Genomic DNA, 20283 nt, shown 5'->3' with positions numbered 1-20283 from the left:
AAATTTCCCTTTATTTTCTTAGAATTTTTTTTTTTTTTGGAGAAATCATTTTCTACTTTCTGAGTGGTTATTGTTAAACTTTTTGTATGACCCATTTTAAGAATTCAATGGCCTATAGCCTAAACCAAGTAGCCAAGGTTTAGACTGAGTTGATTACCCACCCATGAATCAAATCAATAGAAATAAAAACTTTTATTAAAATAGGGTATTTCTGACTATAAATTAAAAATAAAATAAAAATTTTTTAAAAATTCTTATTTACTTTTATTAAAATAGGGTATTTCTCTTTCATCATCTAATAACTCCATATAAAGCATTGAACTGATAAGATTATCAATGCATATGCTCAGACATTTATTTTGTTTTTACCTCATCAATTAACAAATCATATTCTTCCAAGTGTCTTAATGATTTATGAGACATAAATAATCATATGTCACTTAATTTTCCTTTAACTTGATTTTTTAAGCTACACTTTATTATATTTAGAATCAAATGAAATTGAGACATTCAAATTACAATTAAATTAAGTAACAATTAAATAAGTCATATTTTTTATACTTGAAAATTAATTCTACATATAAATTTCACTACGCTAATAAGTGCATTAAAGAATAATTAGGTTGTGAAATACATAAAAAAATCGTGAATATTTTCTAGAATTTTGTGTATATAAAGATTGTTAAATTAGATGAATTAAAAATTTAATCATGAATTAGAAAATAAGAATTATTGTGATAGGAAATGTCCACTGAACATATATTGGAAATTTAACCACCAAACACGAAAATAAGCATTTTGTTTACAGGTTGAGTGGCAAAATGGTGAATAAATAGTAAAAAAACAAACAAACAAAGTTTTGAACCCATGACTTACACATAATTAATGACTTTACAAGTATTCTTTGCCACTAGACTAACTTCATTTAAACTTGTTTTATATTTTATTAAGTCACATTTAACAATTAAATTAAATTAAGAAATTCAAATTGAAATTTAATGATGTAACAATTAAATAAATCATTTTTGTTCACACTTGAATTAAATTAAATTTAGATAATCTAATCCAAATTAAATTACGTTACACCTAAAATAAAATTAAACTAAGTAACTATTGATTATGTCACACTTGAAAGTTATAACTCAGATGACATATAAACACACATTTTTGACATGAGGATAAGTAAAATCTCATGATTAATCCTTGTACAAATCATTTTGACATGTATTATACATTTTCTTATGATAAGTCTATAGAAAGTTCTCTACATATAAATTTTAATGTATATAGATAAAGAAAAAAACTTGGATGGTTAATTTACACCTATTAAATCATATTTAAAAATTAAATTAAATTAAGATATCTAAACTAAAATTAAATGAAATAACAATTCAGTAGTCACGCTTGAATCAAATTAATTAGGCAATCTAATTTGAATTAAATTAAGTCACCCCTAAAATTAAATTAAAGTAAAATACCCTAATTGAAATTAAATCAAGTAGTCATTCTCAAAAAAAAAAAAAAAAAAATCAAGCAGTGATTGACGAAGCCTCGTACTTAGAACTAAATTAAATTAAAAGAATCAAATTGCAACGAGATTAAGTAACAATTAGTTAAAGTTGCACTTGATCACACAATAATTAAATTAAATTTAGTCAAGTTAAAAATTTTTCGATTAGGCATGAACAATTGTAGGATCCATACTTTGGTTAAAATTTTTATATAGAATTTAGACTTAAAAATTTTTATTAAAAGGATTCATATGCTAGGATTTGTATCCTCTCAAATAAATTAAAAGGACATTCACATAAAGTTTTGTTAAAATTGGATCGGATTGACCGGTCGAACCAGTTAAACCAAAATCAATTGGTTGTTCGATTCCATTATCAACTTGGACCGATTTTTGAAAAAAAATGATTTTTTTTAGAAAATCAGGTTGAACCAGTGATAAAACCGGACAAAACCAGATTTTCTTAATAAAAACTGACTTTTTTTGGAAAAAATTGAATTTTTTTTAGAAAATTGAGCTGAAAATTATTTTGTTGCTATATATATTCACACACATATGTAAAAATATTTAAAAAAATAAAAAATTAAGAATCTAGTTGAACCCGTCCAACTCGATCCAACCTTGATCTGGTCATGATACCGATTCAGTTGTCAGTCTAACTTATAAGTACTTGGGTGTTGTTCAATCCTTATAGAATTCATTTTAGACTTTAAATTTTTATCATGCACATAAATTATTTTGATTAACTTGAATCAAATTAATCATGACCAATAAAAAGGATGATGTCAAAAACAATTCCTTTTAAATTAAAATTTAATGATTGTCATCATTTTCAACAATATATATAATTAATTATATGATAAAGTGAAGTAAAATAATTAATTGTGAGAACCGTATTTAATGCATATATTTTCCTCAAAAATTAAGTTTTTTTCCCTCCCATTTATCCATCCAAAACTACTCAAGATTTTATATGTCATTTAAAGTGTTATGGTCCAGAATCGCCAGAAACCAAATAACACTACTCTTTTATATATATACACGTGTGCGCGTGTAGAATTAATTATACTTAAATACCAAACTTTATTTTCTTACACACAAAATTCATTTTATCTCCCAATTGGCATCATTATCTCAGAAAATTCAACTCCTAGAGTCAAATCCGAGTTACCGGAAATCACTTTCCTATCCTCACTGTTGCCATGAATTTGCAATTCCAGTGCCAACTCTAAGCTCCAAAGCACCTGGCTTATCGATGGCCGATCCAGCCCCTGCTCCGCCAAGCATTTCTGGGTAATCTCCATAAACTTTGCAAGAGATGCTGGTGTAATCTTACCTTCCAAATGAGGATCAATGAGATTTTCCAAATCTCCCTTTTCATAACAATTTAAGGCCCATTCAACAAAACTTACAGCATCTTCATTCTCCTCATTGTCATTAGAATTATAATTCACCACAAACTTGGCAGAAAGTACCTCCAACAGAACTACCCCAAAAGAGTATACATCAGATTTATCTGTTAATTTAAGAAGACGACAGTATTCCGGGTCTATATACCCAATACTACCCATAACTTTGGTGCTTCCATTAGTAGGGTCTATTTTAGACAAACCAAAATCTGCAATCTTGGCCACCCAATTCTCATCCAAGAGGATATTGCTGGTCTTGACATCGCGATGGACTATCTGAAACTTCATTCCTGTATGCAGGTAGCATAAGCCCTGTGCGGCTCCAATGCATATATGTAGCCGTTGGTTCCAAGAAAGAGGCATCTTTTGCTGTTCATCAGAAAAATGAAGGTGCTCGAACAGAGTACCTTTAGGCATATACTCATATACCAAGATCATCTCCTGCTCATCACTGCAATAACCCATCAAAGAAACAACATTTTGATGACGGAGTAGAGAGAGTGTTTTGATTTCTGATTGAAATTCATTATGACCTTGTGCCTTATTGCTACGCTTAACCGCAACTGTAGTTGTTTCGCCATCAATATAACCTTTATAAACCACACCAAATCCTCCGGTACCAATTATCCTTCCCTCGTCAAAGTTATTCGTGGCAGCTTTGATCTCCTTCATCGTAAAATAGCGAAATGGTGACTTGTTCTTCTTCTTTGCTCTTTCGTTTGCTACTCGGATCCAGAAAGCAAGGGAGCACACTATAATAAATGCCATGACCAACCCACCAGCTGAGCCTCCAATAATTTTAGCTAGTCTTTTCTTTGAACTTATTGTTGATGATGATATAGAAGATGAATTAACTAGCGGTCCCTCATGATATTGTAATTGAGGATTATTAGGTACAGCAAGATTTCCGCCATAATAGTTTAATCTGAATATCTCTACTCCATTTAAGAAAGATTGATAATATTGAGGCCTGGTTTCTGTGCTAGGGTGCAGGTCAAGCCAAAGATCCTGAATCCCATTTTTTCCCTGTGGGATCATTACGACATAGTCTTTGTAGACAGGAACACCTTGCCCACCGCTCCACCCAATCACATCTGCTTGAGGCTGAGCCGTTTCATTGTTCATATATATAGAAAATACCTTCTTGTTTATTTTTGTCATATTCCTATCAAGCTCACAGAAATGGAGCCTCACAAGATACAAGAATCCAGTCTCAACTGGAAAAAACCAACTTAAGTTAAAATTTAAATTGATTCTAGAATCAAAACCCATGAAACGAGCAGTGCGGTATACTAAATCAGGCGCAGTGTACGCTGGTACCATTGGTGTGTACTTGACCTGAAGACCGTAATCGTATGCTAATTGCCCATCAGCAGCTCCATACAAGTATTGATCGTCTTTTATCCAAGTGCGAAACATCCCTGTATCTGATTTAGGAGAAATGTCATCGCCGCCTACATTTATTCTGTAAACTGTTTCAAGTGCATATGTGGTATCTAGTCTGATAGGATTATAAGGATACCCAACAAAAGGAAGAGGAACATTTTCACCCCGTATGTAGAGATTCAGAGGCATTGAAACAAGTTCAATCCCATTCACAAAAGCAAATGCATCAGAAGCATTTGAAGAAGGGCTAAATGTTAGTCGAAGCGAATGGTTTTGCACATGGACTATGAATTCCTTGAAAAAAACGTAAACATTCTTGTAATTTGCAGCAAGAGAAGCGCTGAAATTGCTTAGAAGAGTATGGTCACCTCCTGTAACTGAAAGGAATGCTTTGGAAGCATCAAAACCAGGATAAGAGGTTGGATAGAAGTGAAGACGAAGAAACTTGGGACCTGGTGTTAAATTGAAGGTGTAGGTAAATTCAGAAAAGAAGAGCCTAGCAGTCTTGTAAGGAACTTGAGGGACTCCTGGCTCAATGGAAGAGACCATAGATGTCGCAGTGGAGTTAGTTTGCGATTGCGAGATGAAAGTTGCATCATTAGTCCAGTTCCGGCCATCAAAGGACGAAGTATGCAAACCAGAGGAACCACAATCCAGTGCAACATTTTCTAAGGGCTCATATGGAGGGTAAGCTGCAAAAACAGATAACTTGAGATGGAATGTGAATAACTTAATTAGAAAGATGAATACAGAGCAAGGTTTCATGGTGGGAATTTTATTTATTCTACCTTTGTCATTTCAGTGAGGGACAGCTTCTGGAGGTCTGCTTCTATATTACTTCCAAAGTCTTCCAAGTCAACATCAACGTCAACCAACATCTGCTTGAAATTTCCATCCCAAGCCAGCTATAACCAGTGGAGCAAAATGGTAATTATTGATTGAATTCTTATACTTTTTCCCTCCGTTTTCTTGTTCTATTTTTTCTTCCCTGGGTCAATTATTGTTCATTTCCTTCTTCACTAGTAAATATTGAAATTTTATTTTTTATCTTTATTTATTTAATACGCTTCTCTCTCAATAATACATATTCATTAATTAAATCTTGATATAACTAAAATTAAAATATTAATCTTTAATTTTTCACTTATACATTAACTACTTACCTTAATTATTCGATAAATAATTTTAATACTTTTAATAATAATTTAATAATATTTAATTTTTTACCGGAATACTAATACAAAGATATACTAGGAAAAACAAAACAAAAATTTATTTTATATGAAGTGAAAGTTATATTTTAACGGTATTAACTAAATTTTATTAATTTATATACAAATCAAATTAAGAAAAACATTATGTAATATGAGGAAGTATAATTAGTCAATTGTTTCTACAAAAAAGTTAATGATATTTCCATTAAATATCAAAGTGCAATTTAGGTGGTTGAACAGAAGAAAAAAAAAAAAGAGAATGGAAAGATAAAATAGTTGGATATAGAACCAACATTACTTGTAAAATATCTAAAACATGATTGCGGTTTCAGAACCGTTGATTTCTTCAAAATCATTGGTTCTAACTATAAAATAGTGAAATCGGGAATGAACTGATTTGAAGTGGTTTGAAGACAGTTTTGAAACAATAAAACAAAATAAAAACTATACTAAAATTTATTTTAAACAAATATAATAAAATAAAAAATAACATTGAGATTTTTTTAAAATATCTTTTCGTTTCAAATCAAAATGGTTGATTTTAAACTAAAACCGTAATTTTAATTTAAAAAAAATGAAAAATTAAAAACGAATAATAAATACATAATTTGTATTATTGTTTAGAACTGATATCATTATTTTGATGCCGATTTTAACCATATCGATTTCAACTCAACTCAATTCTAATTTAAACCGATTTGTGATTATCATTATGCAAATCATAATAATTCCGCTTACTCGATATAATTACTCACATTATCTTCTTCTTCCTTTAAAATAAGTAAATAAATAATTGTGTCCTTCACCTTGGCCCTTTAAAAGTAGAAGTAATTTCATAATAATTAAAAATCAACATAGAAAAATCTAAATATTTACTTAAAAAATCTAAAATATTTATATATAATAATAATAATAATAATAATAAATCGACCAATGAATGTCGGTCATGAAGAAGCGTATAAACAGTATTCAAAGTGTGGCCCCGGAGCCGGGAAGAAGTCAATGACACGCTTAGTTGAAAATCACAGTTGGTTAAGACAAAATTAAAAAAAAAAAAAAAAATCAGTTATTTATCCTTTCTGCAAAATTCTAAAACACCAAAAGTGGTATCAGACTTCTAAGCCAAAATGGAGGCTGTTGAATATAGTAGAATGGTAAATAATAATCATATATAAAACATTAATAAAAAAAATACGGTTATTGCCTTTTTTTTTACGGACGAGAGACTTCGATGAACTGAAATAACATTATCAAATTGACCATAACATACTTGGTAGAGAGGACTCGAATTCAAGACAATTCTTTATTGACTTTAAAGAGGAGCTTTGATTAACACGAAGGACAGTGCATCAAGCTTTAGAAATACTACCTTCAAACATCTTCAATGTATCCTTGGTATTGCTCAATCCTTACCCTTTTCTTTTTATTTGATTCCATAACCTGTGCATCCACCAACACTTCTTCTTCTTCTTCAACTGAGAAGAGTAAAATTCTCCTCAACTGTGGATCTGCTGAATCTGTATCATTCAATGGAAAAAATTGGACTGGTGATAGAGGCTCAAAGTTTATGCCTCCAGATTATGAGAGATCAACAACAATTTCTGTAGCTTCAAGTCCATTAATTCATGTGCCTAAGATTCCATATTCTACTGCACGCGTATTCCAGTCGCACTTTTCCTATGCTTTCCCCTTTTCTCCCGGCTTCAAATTCATCCGGCTTCACTTTTATCCATCGTCAAGTTACTTCAACGCTCGTTTTTCAGTGGTTTCTGGCCAATACACTCTTTTAAACAACTTCAGCCCTCATATTATGGCTGAGACTTTACAATCGCCTTATTTTACAAAAGATTTTGTTGTTTACTTGAAAGATAACATATTGGATATCTCTTTTATCCCATCATCATCACCCAGAGGAGCTTATGCCTTCGTCAATGGAATAGAAATCTACAACTTTCCATCCAATTTCTACAATTATGCATCCGTTAGTCGTAAGCCAGCCTTCGAGATACTTCATAGAGTAATTATGCGTACACCAGGTTTATTATCTGACAATAAAGAACAGTGGCAATGGATAGATGACTCCAGCTTTATTTTTGGTAATTCTACTAGAGGCAGTCTCATTTATGCATATGCAACGATAAAGGTGCTTTGGGGATATATGTCTGAGTATGCTGCACCCACGTTTCTGTACGACTCAGCCCGGACAATGGGCAGTGATGATGCTGTTAACTTGAGCTACAACCTCACATGGAGATTCCTTGTCGAAACGGGTTTCAAATATCTTGTTAGGCTTCATCTTTGTGAGATTTCTTATGACGTAACAGAGGTTAATCAGAGAGTATTTACAGTTTATATTAACAATAGGACGGTGGAGAAAAGTTTGGACGTAATTGCTCTGGCTGGAGCTCCATTAGTTGCAATTTTCAAAGACTATGTGGTTATGGTTCCAAAAGAAGAGACAGGAGAAACGAATCAGAAATTGTGTCTAGCTTTGCATCCAAATTCACAGTCAAAGCCTAAATTTCAGAATGCAATTTTAAATGGAGTTGAGATCATAAAAATCAGTGATGCAAACAACAACCTTGCTTCAAGCATTCAATCAAGAATTGAAAAACCAAACAACAAGATTCGACTCATTATTATAATCATCGGATGCATTGTAGTTTGTTCTGGTGGGACTTTAATTTTATGTTTCATACTTCACCGGAGGAGAAAAATGAATTCAGATGACCATCCAAAAGTATCAGCTATACCATCAACCTGGCTCTGTTACCAATTTAAATTGTCAGATATCAAACTCGCCACCAACAATTTTAGTGAAGCTCTAGTGATCGGTGAGGGTGGTTTTGGTAAGGTTTACAGAGGTTCAATAAATGGAGGTACCACTCAAGTTGCTATAAAGAGAAAAGGTCCAAAGTCTCGACAAGGGATGCAGGAGTTTCTAACTGAAATTGATTTGCTTCCAACAATTCATCACATGAACTTAGTCTCATTACTTGGTTTTTGCCAAGAACACAATGAACTAATTCTAGTCTACGAGTACATGCCATGTGGCACTCTCCGCGATCATCTATACAAGGGAAGTAACAATCCACCATTGTCATGGAATCAAAGGCTCAAGATTTGCATTGGTGCAGCTCGAGGATTACATTATCTTCATTGCGGAACAAAGAATTCGATTATTCACCGCGACATTAAGTCTACCAATATATTGTTAGATGAAGAATGGGTGGCAAAGGTCTCAGATTTTGGGTTGTCAAGGTTAGGCGCCATTACAGCATCAACTAGCCATGTTAAAACTCAAGTGAAGGGTACATTTGGGTATTTGGACCCAGAATACTACAGAACTAGAACACTGAGCAAGAAATCAGATGTTTATTCTTTTGGTGTAGTGTTATTTGAGGTACTATGTGCAAGACCAGCTGTGTTGGTGGAAGAAGAGGAAGGTAAGGTTAGTTTAGCTGGATGGGCTCTGGAATGCAGTAGAAATGGTACCATTAATTGCATAATTGATCCTTCTTTGAGAGGAAAGATTGCTACTGCTTCTCTCATTGCATTCGTGGAAATTGCAGTAAAATGCTTATCAGTTCCGCGAACCCAAAGGCCAGCCATGGGAGATGTGGTTCATAGTCTGGAATTAGCATTACAGGCACAAGAAAATGAGGATTGGAAAGAGGAAGTACAGAATTAAGGGACGAAAATTGATATCACTTGTTTTTTCTCTTGTTTCCAATTATTGTTGATTGTACTAAGCTAGAAACCAGTGCAAGCACCCATAGAATAATCAAATCAATCTATCTCAACATCTACCTATTTTCTCTCTGTTTTCCCTTTCCTATACTCTTGTCTTCTTTCTCTTCTCCTTTCCCATTTTTATTTTTTCTGTGCCTTCTTGTTCTTTCGGCTAGTCTTCTATTTTATGGTTTAAATTTTAAATCAATAATGGAGGATGAAGATGCAATACTCCTACTTATGGAGAATCGATTCAGGAATCTAGAGATCTGCAATCGGCTATGAGGTCTCCAGTAAAGCAAAATAAGAAAGAAAATTATACCATTCCATGTACAAGAAATTATTGATGTCCAGGAAGATCTGAGCAAAAGCATGAGTCGAATGTGAAGCATCTTGAAGGAATTTAAAGATCCGATATTCCATTCGAATGTTTCGATTAGAGACGGTAGCTATGATCCAGAATCCAAAGCAATTCGTGTTCTTCAATTCGTGATGTTGATGTGAAATTCCCAAATAGTAGAAATTACGATATAACGTGGAACAAATCTGGTTTTGTTCAAGAGAAATTAAAACTAGATTTTTTCTGAAACCATATTTATTCTTTGTTCTTGGGAGTACTTTGGGTGATGAGGCAAGTAAGAAAGATATTGGAGATTTATATGGAAAAACATGGTTCCACAGGTGTGCTGATCATCAAATTAGGTGGCAGCATGTGGTTTTGGCGATGCTTAAAGAAGATGAACCGGAGATTTAGACGGGATAGAAGAATATAATTCTCTGTCAGAGAAAGATGAAGGTGCTTGTGAAAATGCCGATATGAAATTCAAGATTAATAAGTGCTCTAATAACACCTTGCTCATGAGTTGAGGCAGGACTAGAATGGGAATGATATGATGGACAAGGGTAAATATTATGGTTTTGCTTGGTTGCGTCTGACAAAATACTTCAAGTGGTCATTACTAAGCATGCATGAGTTTAAATTGCTACTCTTCTCTCATTGCATTCGTGGGAATTGCAGTAAAATGCTTATCAGTTCCACGAACCCAAAGGTCATCCGTGGGAGATGTGCTTCATAGTCTGGCATTGGCGCTACAGGTACAAGAAAATGCGGATTGAAAGAGGAAGTAGAAAATTAAGAGACTATAATTGATATCACTTTTTTTCTTTTTCAATTTTTATTGTTCTATTAAGCCAGATATCCATTCAATAGTGTTTCTGTAATGTCTTGCATAATTTATTCTGATTTTTGGCAGATTCGTCTGTGACAGTTAAATTACTCTAGACAGCAAAGTGATTTTGACAGGATAACTTGTGCTATTAATAAATAATTATTTATTTTTCATATGATGTACTAAGGACATAATAATTAATAATACACTTGTAATATCTAAATGTTTAATGTGATTTTTGTTCTTGTCTTTTTTAGCTCGTGTTGATGCTCTTTTTATTCAAATTCTCACAATTTGTCCACAACACGGAGTTCTGATCATTCTTGAGGCATTGTGAAGTAGAATACGAATTTGCATTTTTTTTTTTTAAGTATCGAGGGAGTCGTATATATACTTACCATTAAATTATGTATTCGTGTGCAGAAATTTACATTTATGAACATGGAATATCAGATTATGTGTTGGTGCACAGGAGTTTGCATTTATGAATGTGGAATATAAGACAATAGTGCATTATTATTATTATTATTATTAATTTTAAGCATGTGCTTTGTTGTTTGTTTTAAATAGATATGGACTTTTGCTTATATGGTACGAGTTTCTAGATTGATTGAATTATTGTTAGAAATATCTCAAGGTGGGAGAAAAAAGGGGTCCAATCCTACGATTTGCTAAATTAGACGACATTTATGGAACTGAATGTCTTGGTAAAAAAAAGGAAACAAATGAAGCCCTCCTTGCCTGAAGTTGTTTTTTTTTTTTTTTTTTTTTTAAATATTAGGTAAGAGAATCCCATTTGAATTTATTGTAGGATCATATATTTATATTCTTGCTATTAGGCTATATTTTAATGATAAATTTCTTTTATCTGAAGTTGTTATTCAAAAAGAAAAATACAAAAAATCTATTTTTTTATCTCAATTTATCTTCAAGATACAATTGTCTAAATATATAAATTTATTTAAATTTTCGCACAATTTATCTCAAGCGAATTTGAATTCTAAATTTTTCAAGGCAAATTAAGTACGAATTATAAGTTTATGAAATAAATTGCGTAAAAAAAATCGATTTTATAATTTTTTGTTAAAGAAAAAAATTTTATGAGACAAATTAGGCTTCATTCTGAAAAGGAGATACAAAATTAAATTAAATACAAAATTAAATTAAAATAAATGTAGTCATTAATAATTTATTATCAAAGTGTCAAAATGGTCATTATATAGAAACACATTCGGTTAACACAAAAATTAAACGGGTTAAAATTGAGTCTAAATGAGTTTGTGTCATAAACAGATGACCTATATATGATACAAATTTAAACGGATCGTAACACGGATTGACTCGTCTAATCCGGCTAACCCGTTTATTAAGGATAAAAATTAATTTTATATATGATATGTATATTAAATGGGTTACACAGGTTATACGTAATATACGTTTCGTGTTCTGATACAACCTATTTAATTAAATTTGAAATTTTTGACTAATGTATCATCCATTTATTAAACAAGTTAAACGTGTCATATTTGTGTCACTCATTTAATTTTCGTCTTTAAATACTTAATACGATTATTAAATGAGCCATGTTTATATTAATCCTAATCATGTAATGTGTTAAATGGGTTGGTGTCCAACCCGATGTATCAATCCATTTGACACCCCTGCTTATTATTATATTTGATATCTCATTTTCATCTGTTAGTTGACTTTTGCATGGTAATTAAAGAAATAATTATGTTATTTCACTTAACTATTCCAACGTCAATAATTATTCCTTAATAAAAAGGAAAGTGACAAAAATAAATTCTAGAAAATTGTAGACAATATGTTTAACAAAAATAAAGATAAAAAACTAACAGATAACCATAAATACATTGTTACATAATGTGGAGTATTATAATTCTGACCATTTGAACACAGCCGCAAGAAACACCAGCCCACATGAACTCCGCCCCCGCATCACGAGCAGCAGTTTTCAAAGAAAATGGCAAAATCTTGGATTACGTCCTATGAAGGTTCTATACATAAAATATTATCAAGTCGGCCCATGTGCCTTTCTTACCATGCAATTTATTAAACATGCATAAGAAACAATTTTAGTTTTTCTCTGTTTCTATTTTTGGCTGCATATGGAGATAATGCCATTCTCAAGAGTTTAAATCTTTTATTTTATTCACAGCATAACAATGGAGGTTTGAGCCCTTTAAAAATATATAAGTCCATTGAGTCTCTCTGTTGGTTGAGAAAGAAGAAAGCAGAGGTAAATAAGTTCTGAAGAAGAAGGAGATGGGAAACCTCATAGTTTTTCTTGTTTTCTGTTTTTGTGTGTATTTATTAATATACCTTGTCAAGTTGTTTTACAAAGCATGGTGGATTCCAATTCATTTACAATCTGTTATGAGGTCAAAGGGAATTAGAGGCCCTTCTTATGTATTCCTCCATGGAAATACCAAAGAGATTACACATATGAGAAATACAATCATGAATGGTCCAATGGAATTATCCCATGAAATGCTTCCAAGAATTCAACCTCACATTTATTCATGGATCAAGCTTTATGGTACATGTTGATCATTTTTTGTTTTTTTTTTTTTTTTAATTCTTTTTTCAAATGGATTTCCATTTCTTTAATAAATTTGTTTGCAGGACCAAACTTTCTGAATTGGTATGGCCTTCAAGCTCAACTAGTTGTCACTGAGCCTGAGCTAGTCCAAGAAGTGCTGAATAATAAAGAAGGAGCATATCAAAAAAAGATTATCCAGAATTATGCAGAGAAGCTATTTGGAGATGGACTTGTAGCATCTAAAGGAGAAAAATGGTTGAAAATGAGAAAATTAGCTCATCAAGCTTTCCATGGAGAGAGCTTGAAAGTAAGATTAATTATTTTTTCCTTTCTTTTCTTTTCTTTTCTTTTCTTTTCTTTTTGTTAAAAAGAATTTTAACTTTGTTTTTATTTTTTTCTTCCAGGGTATGGTTCCTGCAATGGTTGCGAGTGTGGAGACCATGCTCGATAGGTGGAGGCAAAATGAAGTGAAAGAAATTGAGATGTTTCAAGAATTTAAAATTTTAACATCAGAAATTATTTCCAAGACTGCTTTTGGAAGCAGTTACTTGGAAGGGAAGAATTTATTCGATATGCTCACAAAAATGGCAACAATTATAGCTAGAAACAATTTTCAAGTCAGAATTCCTGGAATTAAGTACATTTCATCACTTTCCTTTTTTAATATTAATATTAATAAACAATTCAATCAAAAAGGAACATTTAACAAGCACATCTCTATATTTCCTTTTTATATTCTGATTAAAAATTTAGTAAAAGTTTATGTTATGCAGAAAAATCCTGAAAACTCCTGATGATATTGAATCAGAAGAACTTGAACGAGGCATGCGAGAATCGATCCTGATGATGATGAAGACAAGAGAAGAAGGGGTGGTGAAGGGTAAATTGGAAAATTATGGAAGTGATTTTCTTGGATTACTTCTAAAAGTTTATCATGCTAATGATTTGTCCAATAAAATATCAGTACAAGACCTGATTGATGAGTGTAAGACGTTCTATCTTGCTGGACATGAAACAACTGTAAGTTCACTCACCTGGACTATTCTTCTTTTAGCAATCCATCCAATTTGGCAAGATAAAGCAAGGGAAGAGGTTATCAAATTATTCGGCAAGCAGAATCCTGGTTCAGATGGTATTGCAAGATTGAAGATTGTAAGCAAAACAAGACATTTACTGAAACTGGGTTCTGTTAGTTATTGAAGTTAAGACTTCTGAACTATATATTTTCTTCCTTTGTAGATGAGCATGATTGTCAATGAATCCTTACGGTTATACCCCCCAGTTTTCAATATCACAAGGGAAGTTCAAAGAGAGGTCAGATTGGGGAACGTAATAATTCCAGAAAAAATGGCTGTGTGTCTCCCAATTCTTGCAGTTCAACATAACTCAAAAGTATGGGGAGAAGATGTTAACTTGTTCAAACCAGAAAGATTTGCAGATGGAGTTGCCAAAGCTACAAAAAATAATATTGCAGCATTTCTCCCATTCGGTTCAGGGGCTAGAAGTTGCGTTGGTTCGAATTTTGCAACTGCAGAAATAAAGATTGCACTGTCTATGATTCTACAGAATTACAGGTTTACGCTGTCACCTACTTATGTCCACGCTCCAATACATGTCCTTACGATATGCCCACAATATGGACTGCAAATCTTGCTCGAGGCTTTGTAAATCAAAATTTGAGGACTAACATATACTTATAAAGATACGGTCGGAAAACGTTTTAAAGAATCTTAGATTTTATTGATTTGATCCATAGGTAGAGTTATATGGATCCGTTTAGGCAAGTTTTTTTCTAGTCGTAAATTATATGCAATTGAGATGAAGGTGGCAATAAATTGCAAAATATTTGCTTCATAGTATTTGCTTTTGCTTGACTTTTGTGACTTTGGACTAAATTGCAAAAATATTTGCTTCAAGTTAAGTAATTGGAAAGTTTGTAACTCACTGTGCTTAATGTTTAATTACCGTAATGTTTACTAGCCTAAATTAGATAAGAAGTGACTCAAATGTAAACTTAGATTGTGGATAACATTCCTAAAATGGCTAAATATACGATTTGATTATGACAACGTTTCTATTAATTAAATAATAAGCACGTAAGAAAAAACTTTTCTTTTTTTCCATCTACCTAATTATATTTTTAAATCATCAGCTTTCCAGTAATAATGGTCACTGTCTTTTTGACCTCACACCCAAGTACACTTTCTTTTTTCCGTTTTCCGTTTTAAGACATTTATGTTTTGAATGGAGACATTGAAAAATTTCCATAAATAACAAATCAGACACTGTGATCAGAACAAGCAAATATTGAAACGTAAAATTAAAAACAAAAAAAGATAAGACCTGTTGCAATAACGGTGAACAGATGGTGGGGAGCCGAAACAAAAGCCAGCAGTAGAAGGTGCCAGCGGGCAGTACCATGCAAAATTTGAATTTGCCACAAATGTGTTTTGAACTCGTTTTCCTCGTGTGTTCGAGCTGGTTTCTCCGTTGAGTTCATTGGATTTTTTTTTTTTTTTTTTTTTTTGGAATAATTAATGCTGTGTCTCGATATCAATTTAGAGAAAAGAAGATATCAAAGGAAAATAAAGAGAAAATATGAAATAATTTTTCCGCTTGATTTGTTGGATGTGTGAGAGAAAGCGAGTTTATGAATAATGAGATTATAAATTTAATCAACTTTTTTTTTTTTTTATGAAAGTAGAATAAATAGGAGAAAAATTATAATTTTAATTATTCTCCAACTTGTCTCCTAAATTAGAAAGAAAATAGTATATAGGACCTAAAATTTATTTCCTCTTTATAGTTTTTTCATTCCTAAAAACAAAATTTTTTATTTTCCTTTCCAATTTTCATTCCTCTAATATTTTCTACCAATCCAAACATACACTACACTTCCAGAACTAAAGAGCTAGGCTGTATCAAGAAAATCGAGCCATGGCCTTAACATAATCACTTTCCAAAGAGGGATCAATTTTTTATCCAGACCATTAGACGGGAGTGAGAAATTACTCTTTGTAATTACACAAAGAGGAACCAATAAAAAAAAAAAAAAGCTCAAATTAGGATAAGAAGTTTGAGATGCGAGGTACGCTGCCACTTCTTAGAAAAATTTTACATCATTTGCCTTTCTGCTCTTACTTTTTGGTACCATAATTTAGATATCATCGGACAATTTTAACTTTCGGAATAAAACAAAATTAGAAAGTAAGGGGGTTAAAGGGCAGATTTTGCCAAAAAGGCAAGGATAATTTCATTCACTTTAGAAGGTCAATCTATCATTTGGACTGCACAAGTGTAATACCAACTGCTGGAAATCGGACAGCTCCCCCTACCTCATACACCCGTTTAACCCAGATGGTACAAATCAGAACTTCTCGGAGGAGAACATTTTCAGATGATGATTACTTCTGTAACAACAAATGATAACTGCTTTACAAATATGATCTGCCCACCTGGTGAGTGAGACAGCCGAAAAAATGTTACCCACAATATAAACACTTCTAATGGTAGCAGCAGTAGCTACAACAAATTCCCACCAAATTAAATCTAAATCAAAAAATGGTATATTAACCTTCTGTTAGCACTCAGTGACATGAAGTGGATAAAAATTTCTCCTTCATGCGAGAAATAAGCTTAAACTTTTCCTCAGCCTCAACCTGTTGACGAATGTCAATTTTTGATGCGCGATCAGGATGAAACTTCAACAAGGCTCGCTTATAAGCAGCATGCACCTAAAATGGTGACTAACAATCATTAAAAATGAAAACAACACTAGAACAATGCCAGAATCAATCAATATTTCAGTTGCTTGTCTGCTTCCCATGGCTTTTATGACATGAGAACAAAGCATATAATTCTAGGCTAGAACTCCCAGAATAACAGCAGGGGATGATTAGCAGTTTGTTTGTTAGAGCCTAGAGGTCACCAGTATGCTCATAATGAACAGTCACAGGATGTGTTTCCATTATGAGTAGATACAAACAGGATGATGAATTACAATAAAAAGACAGCATAAGAATGTAACTTACCTCATGGGACAAGGGATGGAATCCACCTCCTACTTGGATACCCAAGCCACGAAGTAATGAAGCCATGTCAATGCATGTATTTTCCATTTGGCAAAGCTCCTTCCTCACTTCAGCACGAAGAATCTCCTTTATGTTCAAATTTTCCTCATCCTAAATTTCACATCAGTTAACAAATAAAGAAGCAAGATTAATACTGATTTTAAACGATGTAATATTACAATAATAGAAGAGTATGCAGCATGTATTACTGAATTATACCTTCCTTTGTGTCTCTCTCACTTCTTCAACACGCTGCCTTTGCCGTTTCTCCATGTCTAAAATACGCAAACTTTCAGCTTTTTTTCTCTTCCGCAATCTCTGCGCCTCTTCTGCCTGAAAAAAAAAATTGAACTAAGTTCAAATATTAATTCAGTATGAGCATATCATACCAACAATCATTCAAATTGTTAATGTCTTCCAACAAAATTACATAGACAATCAGTAAGGATATGTTTGGTTAATGGAATGGAATGCAATACATTTCCAGTATAAAAATTACATTAAAATGCATTTAATCACATTGCAAACATAGGATTATGGCATCTTCTTGCAACCTCTATATATACATACACAACAAATTGAGCACTTGCAGATCAAGGAATTAATATCTGCAACAAACCTGAATTTGTAGTTCTCGCTGCCTGGCTGCCCATTCTTCTTCTATGGCTCGCTTGTATGCTTCAGTCTCCTTGAGCTTTTCTCGCTCATTGATAATATCTCCTTGAATAGGAGCAATAGCATCATCAGAAGGAGCATATGATGGATCCTTCCCATTGTAACTTGGAATGTTAGAAGTGGATGTAGTAAGCGGATTTGTTTCTTGTACAGGAAGCAAAGTCCCAGATACTAGTTTATCTTTCTCTTTGGAAGCAATACTTTTAGATTGTTCAAAGCTAGACGCTTCACAGGTTAATTTGCTATCTTTCTCCATGGAGACAACTCTTGTGTGATCATCACTGTGAATTTCACCCTGACTCCAGTAGAAAGAAGCATCTACATCTGGAATAGTAGCACTCTTACAGTTGGATTCTACATTATGCTTTACCTGGGAACTTGGAAAAGAACGCTCTCCAGCCATTTTTTGTTCACTATGCTGAAAACAACTTGTGTCAGGACACTGATTATTTTCCCCTTTATAAATGGACCATGGAGGAGGTCCAGGAGGGCCTTTTCTTTCATTCTGAATTCTAATGCCATATCCATTCCCACTTTGACACTCGTCATAACAAACATCCCGATCTTCCACATATGTCTCTCCTCCAGAGTGAATCCCAGCTTTCCTGCGAAAGCCAGTATTCTCTCTTGACTCTGATTTCCACCAACACGAAAAATTTTCCTTGTTAATATTTTGACGAGATTTTGCAAAAGAATATTCCATCCAGGGATTGAAACCACCATCTGAAAACCCATCTTTAGTAGCTCTAAATTTAGATGAAACTACATCCTGAAAATTTACATTTTCTGAATGGGAGACAGGGGGTTCTGGATTTTGTTTAGTCCTGTTTTCCACACCAACGTTTGTATGAGTATCATTTGTGGAACTGCTGGGACTTGCCTGATCCTCTGGGCCAGAATGGCCCTTATCATAGTTATTTGATTTCCTATTTAAGGAAGCTTTTTCCCACTGATCACGAAGGTCACAGGAAGAACCTTCCATAACTTCAAAATCTGAGGAACTGCTTTCAGATGAATCACTCTCAGAATCAGAATTCAAGCCATAACGATTTCTAGGGGGAGATTTCTTGGTATAAGTTTTCTTGCACTTAGATAATTTGAACGCAGGTCTCTTTTCCAGGACCACTTGGCAATCATCAGCATCCACATCTTCAGATTTCTTCATACAGTCAGTGGCAGGTTTATTTTTGCTTGGAGTCTCACTGTTATCCGAGCCAACACCATTTTTCAAATTAAGTTCAGGATGTTCCACAAAATCACGTTCATCATCGTCATCAATGCTTATAATCCCCTGAATCGGAAATGTTTTGCCTTCTTTAAGCACACTCGAGCCTCTTGACTTTTGCTGTAAAGACTCGGGAATATCAATGATAATAACATTATCAAAACCACTGTCAACATCAATAATAACAACATTGTCGAAATTCCCTCCTATCTGGCAACTTCTCATTCCTTTCTTCCCAGAATGACCTCTAGGCATAGAGTAATTCCTCGAAGCCCCCTCTCCCCTCATTTAATTCTGCTCTGCACACAATAAATATACACATTAAATAAGTATTCTGCTATTCAAAATAGAGCTGACCCAATTAATCAGATGCTAAAAATCCATCAGATCATTAATGTTGAGACTCTTTCCAAAAACCCCAAGTGTTAAAGAGAAACAACTTGCTATCTATGAGAAACATTTCCATACTAAATCCTGTAGTTAGTTAAGATTACCAAAGTGGATACTCAGAAACCACCTGTCTCACCCATTACTCTTAGTAACTATTACGTCTGACAAAAAAAAAAAAAAAAAAAGTACATTCAAGAAAACAAAATTATGCTCTATATCAAGTTTCTATATTTAAAAACCTAAAAAACCAACTACTAAATTTCAAACTATCCACCAAAATTCCCAAACCAAAATGCATCAAAAGTTCCCCAAAGAAATACCAAATTAGTTGCTCCAATTACAATATCAAGAATCCCCGCGTCGATAGAAGCAAAATTAAACCTTAATTGAATAAAGAATAAATAATTAAGTAAAACCAAACAAAAACCAGATTGAATTCCAAAAAAAAGAAAAAGAATTTGACAGATGAACCAGAGAATTCAAAGGAAAACAAAATTTTAATATAAGAATTAAAAAGGCACAGTTTATGATAATATTTGAACTTGCCTCTGAGTTGGAGAACTGCGCCTGCTGTAGTCGAACCAACAAGCAAAAGAAAGAGAGAAATTGAAACTGACAGATTTTTTTTTTTTTTTCCTTCTGTGCATTAGGGTTTTGAAAATTGAAAGTTGAGGATTTTGGCACGAAAAATCGAAATGAAAGAGGAGACCTTGGACTTTAGGACAAACTCTAAACGGCAAAATGGGACACGTAATCCCGTGGCATGCTTTCCTACGCAAGATATTGGATACTAAGCTACAGGTGGCTGTGAAAAGACTGCATCACAGACGTCTAGAGATACAGAAACGTTTACTTTGATTGGTCGGTGATTGGGTTTTACATTGTGTTCCGTAACGGGTGAAAGAGGATGGAGAGTGGCAGGTGTGAAAGTGAGGAGTAG

General features: G+C 33.1%; 3 protein-coding genes and 1 pseudogene across 6 annotated transcripts; 2 read left to right on the top strand and 2 right to left on the bottom strand.

Annotated features, from left to right (window-relative positions):
- Positions 1–2518: 2518 nt before the first annotated feature.
- LOC105630970 (receptor-like protein kinase FERONIA) lies at positions 2519–5101 on the bottom strand. Its single transcript, XM_012212969.4, has one exon. It carries the CDS (start codon positions 5068–5070, stop codon positions 2620–2622), a length of 2451 nt encoding a protein of 816 aa, XP_012068359.3. The 5' UTR covers positions 5071–5101; the 3' UTR covers positions 2519–2619.
- Positions 5102–6766: 1665 nt separating this feature from the next.
- Positions 6767–10645, top strand: LOC119370660 (receptor-like protein kinase FERONIA pseudogene; annotated as a pseudogene).
- Positions 10646–12674: 2029 nt separating this feature from the next.
- On the top strand, positions 12675–14842 carry LOC105630582 (cytochrome P450 CYP749A22). Its single transcript, XM_012212437.4, has 5 exons — positions 12675–12980; positions 13067–13290; positions 13388–13620; positions 13757–14135; positions 14223–14842. Exons 1-5 carry the CDS (start codon positions 12707–12709, stop codon positions 14649–14651), a joined length of 1539 nt encoding a protein of 512 aa, XP_012067827.1. The 5' UTR covers positions 12675–12706; the 3' UTR covers positions 14652–14842.
- Positions 14843–16199: 1357 nt separating this feature from the next.
- LOC105630583 (uncharacterized) lies at positions 16200–20109 on the bottom strand. Of its 4 annotated transcripts, XM_089722029.1 has the most exons (6): positions 19890–20109; positions 17673–19252; positions 17273–17404; positions 17015–17164; positions 16558–16717; positions 16200–16438 (listed from the first exon to the last, which is right to left on the bottom strand). In XM_089722029.1, the coding sequence occupies exons 2-5, from the start codon at positions 19239–19241 to the stop codon at positions 16571–16573; spliced, it is 1998 nt and encodes a 665-aa protein (XP_089578155.1). In that variant the 5' UTR covers positions 19242–19252; positions 19890–20109; the 3' UTR covers positions 16200–16438; positions 16558–16570. The 4 variants fall into 4 exon arrangements, with proteins under 4 accessions (XP_089578155.1, XP_089578153.1, XP_089578154.1 ...); XM_089722027.1 differs by having other exon boundaries at positions 16200–16717; positions 19890–20108; XM_089722028.1 differs by having other exon boundaries at positions 16200–16717; positions 17673–19247; positions 19890–20108.
- Between the last annotated feature and the right edge of the window lie 174 nt (positions 20110–20283).

This window comes from Jatropha curcas, chromosome 5 (genome assembly GCF_041381405.1).
Source record: "Jatropha curcas cultivar XTBG-Jc1 chromosome 5, XTBG_Jcur_1.0, whole genome shotgun sequence".
Classification (NCBI taxonomy): domain Eukaryota; kingdom Viridiplantae; phylum Streptophyta; class Magnoliopsida; order Malpighiales; family Euphorbiaceae; genus Jatropha; species Jatropha curcas.
The sequence above is the reverse complement of the archived record's forward strand: the minus strand, read 5'-3'. Positions and strand labels throughout refer to the sequence as shown.

What these genes read in the sequence shown, in the direction of transcription:
- LOC105630970 (XM_012212969.4), bottom strand. Translation starts at nt 5,070, where the DNA reads ATGAAACCTTGCTCTGTATTCATCTTTCTAATTAAGTTATTCACATTC.
- LOC105630582 (XM_012212437.4), top strand. Translation starts at nt 12,707, where the DNA reads ATGGGAAACCTCATAGTTTTTCTTGTTTTCTGTTTTTGTGTGTATTTA. An exon ending in TTCATGGATCAAGCTTTATG is followed by an intron (nt 12,981 to 13,066) that starts GTACATGTTGAT and finishes ATTTGTTTGCAG; the next exon opens with GACCAAACTTTCTGAATTGG. An exon ending in TCCATGGAGAGAGCTTGAAA is followed by an intron (nt 13,291 to 13,387) that starts GTAAGATTAATT and finishes TTTTTCTTCCAG; the next exon opens with GGTATGGTTCCTGCAATGGT.
- LOC105630583 (XM_089722029.1), bottom strand. Translation starts at nt 19,241, where the DNA reads ATGAGGGGAGAGGGGGCTTCGAGGAATTACTCTATGCCTAGAGGTCAT. An exon ending in AGCGAGAACTACAAATTCAG is followed by an intron (nt 17,405 to 17,672) that starts GTTTGTTGCAGA and finishes ATTTGAACTTAG; the next exon opens with TTCAATTTTTTTTTTCAGGC. An exon ending in TCCATCCCTTGTCCCATGAG is followed by an intron (nt 16,718 to 17,014) that starts GTAAGTTACATT and finishes TCACCATTTTAG; the next exon opens with GTGCATGCTGCTTATAAGCG.